Source organism: Plecotus auritus (genome assembly GCF_963455305.1).
Source record: "Plecotus auritus genome assembly, chromosome: 4".
In the NCBI taxonomy this organism is placed as follows: Eukaryota; Metazoa; Chordata; class Mammalia; order Chiroptera; family Vespertilionidae; genus Plecotus; species Plecotus auritus.
In genome coordinates this window covers 178,266,741-178,279,252 of record NC_137775.1, presented here as the reverse complement: position 1 = coordinate 178,279,252, position 12,512 = coordinate 178,266,741, and the positions used below count along the sequence as shown (strand labels likewise).

Below are 12,512 nucleotides of genomic sequence, written 5' to 3'. Positions count from 1 at the left end.
ACTTCAACATCTTTTTGGAGGACACAACTCAACTCACAACAATGCCCTACTATTAGACATATGAACTATGTTTACTGAGGGTCTACACCCTTACAGAGAGAGGAAGGGTCAATTTACAGTACGAGGAGAGTTTAATTCTGTTTAAGTATTATGCTTTGGCTATATTACGCTCTCTGAAAACTGCTTCAAGAATGTTGTAATAACTACCAGTGAAATTATGTTACTAACTAGAATATCCGCTTCCCTAATATTGGAAACCCCAAAACAACAAATAGAAAGATAGCAGCAGGTGCATTTATGGAGTACTCCCTTGTTCTTTCTTTTTACAGGTTCGAACCCATTCTGAACACCAGGGGACGCTGTTGCCAGTTCCATGAATGTTCATTCTCAATAAAAAGCCTTGGGTAAGAAGCAGCAGCAATACATGGATGAGAAAACATGCCAGAGGTCCTGCGACCCAGGTCTCGGCAACTGCTCACCATTTTCCCTTTCACTTAACTGCGCAATCCACTTGGGTCCTTGTCCCTGGCAAAACGGAGAACCTGGTGGGCTTTTCTCCAGCACCCCGCTCAGTTCTGCCTTTGCAGGTGCTGGCCCAGGTGCTTGGGAAGTTAGGGACAGGCCTGGGCAGTTCCAGCCTGTGTGTGCTGTGTCCCTCGCTGCTTCTGCCCTGCTGGGCAGCAGTCGACAGTGGTTTCCTCTCCCGGGGCTGCTGGGATGACCTGAGCCTTAGTTCCCATCTCCTCCTTTTGTCCCAGCAAAGGGGTTATTTATTTTATTTTTTGCAATTTCAGTTGATATACAATATTATATTAGTTTCAGGTGTACAACATAGTGATTGGACATGTGCATAAGAAGTGATCACCCTGATAAGTCAAGACCCACCTGGCACCATTCACAGTTATCACAATGTTATCGACTCTATTCCCCAGGCTGTACCTTACAGCCCCATGACTTTCTTTAACTGGCAATTTGTACATGTTAATCTGCAAAGGGGTTTATTGACACCCCGCCCCCCCGGCTCAAGATTGAATTTAACATTTTGAAAGAGGGCGAAGTGCAGCACCGTGGGGGTGAGGAGCAGGAGGGTAGGGACTCCGATTCAAACACTGACCGCACTGTCCATAGGCAGGAGCCACTTCAGTGACCAGGTCGTCCAAGGACACTGGCTCAGGCTCCTGCGAGTGCAGGTCAGGGAGGTGTGTTCCTGAAGGTGGTGGCTTAGAGATAACGAAGCCCTTCCTTTCTTTTTACCCAGTTAAACATTTTGAAATGGATGGCCCCGCAGGAAACCTGCAGAAGGAATTCCCCGCTGCGGGAGGATGGGTTGGGCCGGGGGTGAAGAGGAAATCGAAACTGCTTGGGCAAGCGGCAGGCAGGGCCGGAGGCCACATGCATGAGCAGCTGGTCCTGGGAGGGGAGCCGAGGAAGGGCCGGGAGAGGAGGGAAACAGAGGTCAGGGCCAGCCACCTGTTTCAGCTGTGGCGGAGGCCTGTGCAGTGTCCCTGTGGTGGCCCGTGGGGTGGGGTAGTCCCTCTTTTTCATAGGTTTCCAACCTCAAGGGTGGGTTAGGATGACTGCAGCTGCTTATGGGGGTTGGAGGCGGGTGTTCTGGGACAGTCCTGATCCCAATTGCTCACAAAGGTATCAGTATTGGTATCATTTGCTCAGTTTTGTATTTCTTTACCTGTATCATCTTTCCCATTTTGGAATGGCAATATGGTAAATGTATAATGAAATGTGCTTTGATTTTTATTCCTACGTAAGAGTTTCAAACAACCATGTAACTGAAAGATCTCCTATCAAGGGATCCATTCTGATTTTCAGCAAGGATTAGACCTGGGCTTGTGCTGACCAATCACACGTGAGTTCCTAGCAGCCGGTCATGTCTTCTCTTTCTTGATCTTCACTTGATCAACGCAGTTCTTATTATCAATGACCCGTGGGTGTCTTTTTTTCCTCCCCCTGCGTAGTTGGAGAGACAAACCGATGATGATGATGACTTTGTATTTACAGCCTTTCTCATACCTTGGCCGTTAGGGAGGGAGCAGGGCTGCAGGGACCTTGCCCGGGAGGGGCTGAGATGGCTGCTCAGGAGTCAGAGCCAGGCAAATCTCAGTTCCCGGGCCCCTGCCTGCCTGTGGGCCCAGGGAGAAGGGCCTGCGAGTGCATGTGGCCAGCATGGCTGGAAAGAACAGGTTACAATCCAGTCCTGTCGTTTACTCTGTTGCATGAGAGGTGAGAGCAATTGCCTACGTGTTTAGCAAGATAGCTCCTTGGCAGGGGAGAGGTGTATGGGAAGGGACAGTGTAGGAAAAGTTGTAGACATGAGGTCAGAACCGGTCAGGACTTGCACATGGCGGTGCATCAGGATGGAAAGAAGTGAACTGTCACCCAAGCTCTGGAGGTGGCTGGGGAAGAGCCCTGAGCGCTGGATGCAGGGCGAGCTGCTGCTGGCCTGGCCGGAGCCCTGGAGGGACTCTTCTGAGCACACCACCACCTCAGGAGGTGGGCTGAAGCTGTAGGCTGTGCGGAGAGGCGAGTGGGGAGGGCTGGGCTCTACATGGAGCAGGTTGGGAGAGGTGGGAGGTGGGAAGACAAAGCCAGGCCTATTCAGAGGATGTGGGGACTACAGATGGTGAGGTGGGAGCAGAGGGAGCAGGGCCCAGTTGGCATGCTCACCTAGTCCTGGTGTGTCCTTCTAGCTGGGCGGTGCTGGTACCCCTGAGCCTTTCTCTCTGCTTTCTCGGAGGCCGTGGGAATTTAGAGAGTATCCTGTGACTGTGAGCCACTCTGTCAAGCATTCTCTGGTTCCTATTGAATCGGACTCTGAGAGTGGGACCTAGCAGTCCATTTTAACATGGGGCCAGGGGGAAAATTGTCCCTCGTCGAGAACTACTGACTTAAAGGAGTAACTCTCCAATGGTGGAATTTCAGGGATCAGTAAATGTGCTGGGGACAGAAAGACCCTCTCATTGCCTCTCAAATAATACCAACTCTTACTAGCAATTGGAGGAAAGTGCGCACATTCTGTCTGTACCCCCTGTCCTTACGTGGAATATGGCTTCCTTCTAAGGTGAATTTTTCTTCCAGGTGTCAGAATGAGTACGACTGATCTTGTCCTTTCTCTTCAGTGTGAGGTATAGAGTTGGACATTTTTTTTTCTCAACAGTTTTTCTTCATAAAAGGCAAAAGAGTGATGCTCTCCCAATTCCTGAGCCTGCAGGACCCACTGATAGGTATCTCTCAGGTTACAAAGAGCTCCCCCGTGTGGTAGCTTCTGAGATTACCTAGATGCTTACCACTTCTCTCCCCAGTGCAGGATTCGGCTTCCTGGGTTTGACCTAATTAGGCATGAAATCTTGGTGGGAACAGATGCCAACAGATTTTATTTTACTTAATGATGCTTCCTGCCCAGCCCTCATGGAGTACAGGAACTCTACTTCTAACCTTACCTCATTGACATGAGTTCTCACAGCAACAATTTAGCTTCATTTCCTTGTCTTTCAACACAGGAATCCTTTGGTTTCATGTGGCTGTGTCCATCTGAGGAACACCTCAGCTCTCTAAGTGCACGTGCAAAGTTGAACTAGACCTGTGATAGCTGTGTGGTATGAAACCAACTCATCTGAGAGTCTTACGTATCTTAAAAAATAATTCATTGTAGTGCACTATTTTCTAGTGTATATGATTTCAAACGTGCAGATAAACCTGGTGGTCTTGCTGAAATGCAGGTTCTGACTTTGTCGGCCTACATTTCTGAAGGCCCTCGGTGATGCCAGATATCAATACAGTGTCCTCTTTTTACAGAGGAAAACCAGCCCAGATGGTGTGCAGGTGGCTAACCGCACAGCTAGGATTTGGACCCACGTGGTCTAGCCCCAGAGCCCGTGTGCTTGACCACTAAATCAGAGAGTGGAGAAGCCAATTAAAAGACTGGGCAAGCTGGACTGGAGCATAGATGAATTCCCAGGACACGGCCAGCAGACTTGCAGAAACCCATAGCAGAGGTCAGGTTACCAGGGTTCAAGTTCAGCAACTACCTCTCCCTGGGTGAGCTCAGATGTCACTTAAGTTGTTTACATGATTGAGAGATGGGGTCATGACAGTGACCCTCAGAGCTATTGGAGGGCTCCCTGGCAGAATGCATGTGAAGTGCTTCGCACCGAGCTGTGAGTAAACCCCTAGTAACGAGTGACTGTGATTACCACTCCCACCTCAGACAGTTGTCCTCATGCAAGCAAGGAAGGCCCTGTGGTCACATGGCCAGCAGCCATCCCCGGCCAGGCCCAGCGTGGACGGGACACGGTCCCTTCCCCTTACTATCTGCGTTCACTCTCCATCTCTCAGCAGCTTCTGCTTCTTTCGGTGACATCTGGCCCTGCTACTCCTGGGAGTCTGTGTGGGCATGCCGCCTGGCGCCTGGTAAACACGGATAAAGGCTTCTACTGGCAGGCGTGTTCCCCTCCAGCGCTCACACGTAACAGCAGCAACCCTTGTGCCATCGAAAGGCATGGCGTCACTGGGGAAGTGAAGGGGAACCTCACACCATTGCAGGGTGATCAGTCAGTGCAGACAGTGTGTCCAGACAACTCAGCCCCGAGTCTCCCGGGGCAAGCCATAAATTACCATACATTTAATTTCTCCCAGCAGCTGCCCATAGCCACCCTGGGTGCCGGTCCCCACGTCTCATCACCTGTGTGGAGTCATTGGGTCCCAGCACATAGACACCAGCTCGAGTCCCAGAGCAGCGCTGGTCCCAGGGAGCGAACACTTAGAAGTGCTGTGCATGTGGGAAGACGTGGCTTTTGTTTCTAGCTGTCAGTGTTGTGCAACATTGTGGCTCTGGATTATGATCTTTTCGGATTTGGAACAGGGTGAGGCTTATTCTCATTTACGTATAAAATCAGTTGTTACTACTCATAAAAACCAAGGAAATGGTCAGCTGTGTTTACCCCCTTCTGTTTCCTCCTTCTTCCTCATCTCATTTCCCACCCCGTGTGTGATTCAGTCCCACTCAGAACTCTGGGAATGGCTTATTTCCTGGTGGAAATGTCAGTACACAGTCCCTTTTCCGCCCAGTGGGCTCAGATTGGCTGAAACCGCAGAGTGAAAGTGACATGGTCTTTGCGCCCCTGAGGTCAGGAAGCATAACGGCCTGGCCTCCCTCTCAGACAGACCTGAGGAGGGAAGAAATTCTGAGAACACAACCCAAGCTGGCCATGCTGGAAGTGCTCAGCAGCAGCCAGTGCTGGTCCAGACCCGCGATTTTCAACTGGTTCCCCAAGAATTTTTAAAACGTGCAATACCTGGCTCTTCTGTCAGGGCACTGACCTCTTCTCCCTTAGACTGTAAAAAAAAATGACAACAGCCAACACAACAATGCCCATCAGGTGTGGCTGAATCAAAATTATACCCAATTTTTGTCAGATCGGCAAAAAATGTATTTTTTGGTGAGCCACAGAATTTTAGTGCTTAGTTGATGTGCGCCCTGAGATGAAAAAGGCTAAAAATCGCTGGTCTAGACCCTTGCATTCAGCCACTTAACTCAAGGAGTAGTAGGTTCTCATCTGAGGGAGGAGGCTCAGAGGCCCCGAGGGGCTGAGGGGGACCAGGTGCCCGAAGGCCAAGCTGAGGTTTCAATCTGGGCCTCTCTGACTCCTGATCCCACATGATCAGAGCTGAAGAGGCTGCTCCCCACTGCAGTGGGTGGCTGTCTTAAGACCTCGTACAAGAAACATGTACAGACTACCCTGTGAGAACTCTGCGATTAGAGCAGATAGATAGTATTAATACCTGGAGGAATGGCTCCTTATCTTCGAGGGATAGGCGTACGGGAGAGAGGCATTTCTGCCTTGTTAGCGACCAGTCTCAGCGCCAGGGGTGTGGGAATCTCGCTCTCTCCCTGTTACCTTGAATAACCGAAGATAAAGCCCAGACGTCTCAAACAAAGGCGTGATTGTTCGCCTCTCAGTTATCCAGCAAATGGAAGCCTAATTGTGACCAGATTCAGGTCTCACCAGTTTGGTGCTGTAATAGGGACCTGTCTGGGCCTGAGTCTCACATCCCCCCACGGCCCCCATCCCAGACCCCCCAGCAGCTTCAGCTTCCAATGACATTAAACTCTGGGCTCCGATGGGCAGCATGGGACCCATAGTGGGATGGGAAGGGGGACTCTGGGCTTTCCTTATAGTTTTGGATATCAAAGGAGGGGGTTGGTGTCTGAACAGACAGCCTGCTTCTCCCAAGATCGGTGGCTCATTTATGGGAAATCACAGGTATAAATAGGAAACCTGCTGAGAGAAAGCAGAAAAGAACAAAGGAAGACTAAGAAGTGGAGATTAAAGATTGTTTTCTTTGATTAATCCCCCTCCCCATCATGCTTTATAGGCTTTGCATTGGATTATACTGGAAGCATTTAAAAAGATTTACCTCTTGTTAATGTGCCACAAAGCTATGTAAACAAAATTTTGCCTAGACTTGGGGTTTTCCAAGGGCAAATGCAAGTGAGGATCTATGTTGTTAAGAAGCCAAAAATCCATGCTTTTACTGAGTAAAATTCTTAGTAAACATTTGCATAGTACTCTTCAGTTTGCAAAGTACTGTCCTGTGCATTATTTCATTGTCAGTTTGGGGAGGTTGATGGGATTAGTAACATTACCATGTAGGCTATGCAGACGGAAGGTCATGGGATCTGGAGTTAAACAGACCTGGGTTCAGATTCCATCTGTAGTATAATCTGAGTGACCTTGAACAAGACACTTAACCTTTCCCAACCTGTTTCCTCTGAGGTTCCATGACATTTGTCAAGGCAGATTGCTACCAACATGTGCAGCTGCAGCATCCAAGAGCATCTGGAGGGAGACAGAGTGGGGAGAATTAGTGGGAAGCAGTCAGGGATAAGTACCAAAAATATAGGTCAAGTTCAGACCTGGCAAAAAGGATCAGAGAGGAATTCTAATCCTGTAGCCTGTGTCAAACACAAAAGCAAGTGGCTGAATGTGACAAACACACCCTAAGGTGACCCCCAAAGAGTCATACCCTTGTATGTCCCTCTTCTTGAGTGCAAGTGGAACCTGTGATTTCTAACCAATAGGAGACGGCGGAGGCTAGTGATGTCCCTCCCTTGATTGGGTTACATTATATGGTGAAGGCTATTGGTGTCCCTCCCTTGATCAGGTTACATCATATGGTGAAGGTTATTGGTGTCCCTCACTTGACTGGGTTACATTACGTGGCGAAGGTGATGGATGCCCCTCCCTTGATTGGGTAACTTAGCAGACTGGAGAAGGAACCTCTCCCCTGGTAGCTTTGAAGAAGTAAGCTGCTATGTTGTGAGATGGCCACATGGCTGGGAACCGTGGGTGACCTCTAGGAGCTGACCCCCAGCAAAAAGTCCTCCAGCCTCTAGAAGATGAATTCTGCTAACAACTTGAGTGAACTCAGAAGCAGATTCTTCTCTGGTCAGGTCTCCAGAAGAGAACCCAGACCACTGACAGCGTGATTGTGGCCTCTGAGGCCCTGAGTGGAAAACCCAGGCAACCCCTGCCCAGACTCCCGACCCTCAGAAACAGGGAGACAATAAATGGTGTTGCTTAAGCCACTAGGCTTATGGTAATTTGTCACGTAGCAACAGAGAACACCAAGGTTTGGGAGAGACTCCCATCAGCTGCCTGAGTGGTGGATATGAAGTCCAGTTACTCAAGGCCCGTGTGGAAGGCAGCCTAGGAGCCCAGCCTGGCCCCCCCTGACTGCATGTGGTGGGTGGGGGCACAGGGTTACCTTTGCAAGAGTGTGACTGGAGCCTCCATCCTTGGCTCCAGGCAGATGTGGCTCTTGAAGTCACACTATTTAACAGGCAGTTGCTGCTGATGTCCTGACCACCACCTACCCCCTGGCTGAGAGGGAGATGGTCAGGAACCCCTTGGAGCAGCATCACAAAGCCAGGCCGGGAAGCCACTTCTTAGGGCAGTGGTGGGGATGAAATGAGTGGCTGTAGAAGTACTCCTGCCCTCCAGCCAGGCTTGCTGGATAATCAGAGACAGAGGACCAGGGAGTTGGTTTAACTTCCAAATGTGAAAGTTCATTTGAAGGATATGTGACTCGTTGTTTGGCAATCGGGAGAGGTTTCTAATTTGGACTCAGATCCATAATTAGAAGCTCTCTGTCATCTTGTAGGGCACACGTTCACACAGCCATCTGTCTGGGACTTCGAGTCTCCACTGAGATGGGTGAGCTGGTGGGCAGAGGTGTGCAGAGCTCTCTAGCCAGGTTCCAGATGCCCAGATGCTACAAGTGACACAAAGTTCACGTTCTTCAGCTGACTTTATCATCTTGTTTGAGTTCATGGCTACACAAGTTTGAGCCCTGTTCCAGCATCTCACCCAGATAGAAGCCCATCGGCAGTGGCAGCCTGTACACAGTGGAGTTTTAGCTTAGCTTTGACAAGTACCAGAGCAGGGTAACATCAGCTGCATGAATATTTCCCTTCCTGGGCCATCAGCAGATCACACTTAGCCTCCGTAGCAGCCCTCGCTGCCACACAGGATGCTGGCTCTTACTGGTTTCCCACAGAAACTAACAGGATTAGAATTGGGCCTTTAGACTCTAAATAAATGTATGATTCTCAAGCTCGGATGCATATTAGAATGCCCAACCATCCTTCAGATGAATAATCTCAGAATCTCTGGAAGTGGTAATAAGGCATCAGGAATATTTTTAAATTACCCGGGTGATTCCAAGGTACAGCCAAGGAGAGAACTACTGAAGTGAAGGGTCTTTTCTATATCATCTTTAGCATGTAGACCGGCAATTGATCCTTGGACATCATATATATTTAAATACTATGTATACACACATACACATACAGTTTGAAGAAATAGATAGATAGATAGATCTATCTAGACCTATAGATACATAGATTATCATCTATATCTCCCTTAAAGCAATAGGCAGTGAATTTAGCACCCCATAAATGTTCAGGTTACTCTTTTGAGCTTTAACAATAAAACAAATTATTCATTGGTGACCAATGAGTTTATATACGTATCTCTTGCCTTTGGAGTTGACTCTCAACATGTGGCGACAGGGATGGGCACTTTCTAGTAGGTTCTAGGCAGACTTTGAGCAGTGGAACAGACCTATACTTTCCCATTGTTCTCTATGAGCTATCACACCCATCACAGCTCCAGGCTCACACTCCTGGTCTACATGCTGCTTCAGTATGGGCATGCCAGTGACCCCGGAGCACCCAGCCTGTCCTGGGCCACCTGCAGGACATCCATCCTGAGGATGTGGGGCTATTGCTGGGGGTCCCAGCCCTAACTTTGCTTCACAACCAGCCCTCACTTTGTGGAGCAAAACCACCCTCTTAAACCTGAAGAATCCAATCTTCCCCCCACACCCATAGAGTCGTTATCTTTGGGGTTGGGGGTCAGGAAGTAGATTGAACTTCGGAAAAACTAAAAAACCTATCTCTGAAATATTTTAGAATTATGTAGTTTCCATTCTGTCACTGGACTCAAGACCCAGATTCCATGTTGTCTTGTTGCCCTTCACTGGGTTTAGAAGAAGGTGGGTGGTGGAAGTGGTACTGGAAGGTCACAGGCTAAGTGGAAACCCTGTCGTCTTCCCAGAGTCCCTCGACACTTTCTTCTCATTTGTCACCTCACCCATCCCAAGTCTCCCTTCTTCAACTTGATGGAGAGGAAATGCAATGATTTGGAGCATGGACTGTGGTTCTCTGAGGGAACACTGAGAAGCTGGAAGATGCAACCCTTGATCATTTGGAAACAAGATGGAGCGAGCCCCCCACTACCCCCAACTTGAGGAAAAATCCCAGGGTGCCCAGTGTGCCCCGTGAACATGCCGCTTAAAAACCTGCTGTGATCAGGTTGTAACAGCCACAGCCACTATGAGACCTCGAGAAGCTGGCCTAACCCTGGAGGAAGGGACCATGAGGCTGGGCCTCTCAGCAGAAGACACCAACAATCCCTGAGCCTCAAAGATCAGTAGTTTCAGTGTGTCCTGAACCCATCGAAGTAATCCCACCTTGATGGTGTCTCCTGAGTTTCTGGTTTTTGTTGTTGTTGGTTTATTCCTTTTTTATTTCTTGGTAGGTAGCCTCTTCTTCCATTAGCCAGAAACATATCCTTTTTTTTTCTCTCCAAAAAAGTGGTTATTCCTAAGGATTCATATTATCAGTATGCGAGCATTTTATAGTATATGTTAACCACAATTGGCCTTTACCTTGTGAGCTAAATGAAAAGTCAGGGACCAGTCTATTTCTTATAAAATATCTAACAACTTCATGAGGTAAAATATCTGGTTTTAGATAAAAAATAATCTTTTAAAAAAAGCTCAGCCTTGCGGAAGGATGGAAGGTGTAGACAGGCCACCCGATGAAATGTTGGGTTCGGCAGCATCTTCAGGCAGCAGCAGACGTTTTTCATGTCGTCACCCACTATTAGTTTATCTGTCCTTTCAGGGATGGGAGTCACTTTCCTCCAGCAATGAGGTTGGTAACTTGGATCCTTCAGAGCAGGCGCTGCAGTTCTTGCTTTGGGTGAGATTGCTCTGCCTTGCTTTCCTCACGGGATTCCAGAAGGGTCTGCAGACGTTCTAAGGGCACATGGTGCCTCTGGGTCCCACTTCTCTCCAAACCACAAACCACAAACAACAGTAAATACAGCCGAGGCTGAGAGGGCACAGCCCACCGATTGGGCCTTGTCACTACGTCAGGCGCTGAGCTGCATGGGAGAGGGGCGTGCCAACTACTTGCAGTGGGCAATCCTGATTTAGAAGTTGGAGGAAGGAAGGAGGGATGAAAATAGATGTTTTAGGATTCCTGAACTGGTTTAAAGCTGAAGAGAAGACCAGGAAAATCACTGAGTAGCCCAAACTGTGGTGGCCTGGCCCTATTCTTGTAGCACAAAGGCTTTTTAATATTTCTTCTCTTTTGCTAGAGTAAGGAATTGTGTGGGAGAAGTGAGGGTGTTACGTTTTGAGGGCAATATTTTACTTTTAGATAATTTTAGACTTGGATGGATTGCAAAAATAGTACAGAGAGTTGCTATGTGGGATTCACTCCTTCCCCCACCCCCCTGCGTAGCATCTTACATAACCATAGAATATTTATGTAAATTAGGAAGTCAACCTTGGCACAATATGTTAAACTACAGACTTTATTTAGACGTCATCGCTTTTCCCACTACCGTTCTTCTTTTCTATTCCAGGATCCCACATTTCATTTAGTTGTCCTGTCTCCTTAGCCTCCCCAATCTGTGACAACCCCTCAGTTGTCCTTGTTAATGACCTTGAAAGAATACAACAGAAAGGTGCCCTTCTCTCAGCGCATGCTCTCAGGGGCACATACTTTTGATACATGTTACTGTTGATGTTAACTTGGATCTCTCGGCTAAGGTGATGCTTGTCTGGATTCTCCACCACATGCTTACTATTTTACTTTTATAATTATTAAGCATTGGAGGAAAGATACTTTGAGATCATGCAAGTCTCTCCTTTCTGCTTAAACTCTTGCCCCTGATTTTATTTTTTATTTATTTAATTTTAATTTTTATTTATTTATTCCCTCCCCACCCCCGATTTTAGCCTCCTTTGGTGGATCTTGCTTTTGGCAGTTATTACCATGATGGTCTAATGGTGATTTCTACTTCCTTCATTCTGCCTACCTTGTTATGTAGAATTCTTCTGTAAGGAAGCCTTGACAAGTCTCCCTCATTTATCCAGATATTTCCCTGTGGACTTGTGGATACTTACCTTAGTCTTTGGGTTATAATCCAATCCTATTGCTTATTTTGTTGCACAAGTGGTTCCAACGTTGGCCTTTGGGTGCACTTTCCCCCTTTGATATGCCCCATCTTTTAATTTACGTTTTAGTGCTTCCTTCCTTTCTGGTACCACACCATAGTTCAGGCTCATCTTAGGTTTTCTGCTCCAATTCTGGAATGAACCAGTTCTCCAAGGAGCCAATGATGTTAGAAACCAAGATCTGGGCAGTCAGTGCACTCATTGCTCCCGGACCGTCCTTGCTTCTAGTCTGTCTTGATGAGAAGAATAAGGCACTAGATGGATATGTGCTAACTCATGAATATACACACCTGTTTTTATTTCTGTATCTATTTTTCTCTGTGTGTGTATCTTTTAAGACATAAGTCAATGTTGAGTGTGTCTAACTCCAATCCAGCTGCTGAAGGTTCATTCCAGCCTGCCCCCTCCTTATTTGTAGCTTTTTTCCAACAGTGAGACATTGCTGTAATTATTTGCAATACATTGATTTATTTGTCCCTCTCTCAGAACTCCTAATACTGCCCCTATGCAAAAACACGTATACCAACTACAGTGCAGTGTGTGTATGTGCAGTTCTTTTTACTTTAGCTTCACGATATTCAATCAGACCTTTCCCAAAGTGTTTGGTAGTAATATTAGACAGAGGATCACCTGGCAGGTGTGTGCTAACTTTTAAAAAGTCAAATGATTTCCCAAGGTGACTG

General features: G+C 47.7%; 1 protein-coding gene across 1 annotated transcript in view; it reads left to right on the top strand.

The window, feature by feature from the left end:
• Positions 1–329: 329 nt before the first annotated feature.
• Positions 330–12,512, top strand: part of RAPGEF5 (Rap guanine nucleotide exchange factor 5) — a 279,765-nt gene continuing 267,582 nt past the window's right edge. The window contains exon 1 of the mRNA XM_080666447.1: positions 330–404. Within this exon, the coding sequence (XP_080522573.1) occupies positions 378–404 (27 nt within the window). The 5' untranslated portion in view covers positions 330–377. The remainder of the gene's footprint in view (positions 405–12,512) is intronic.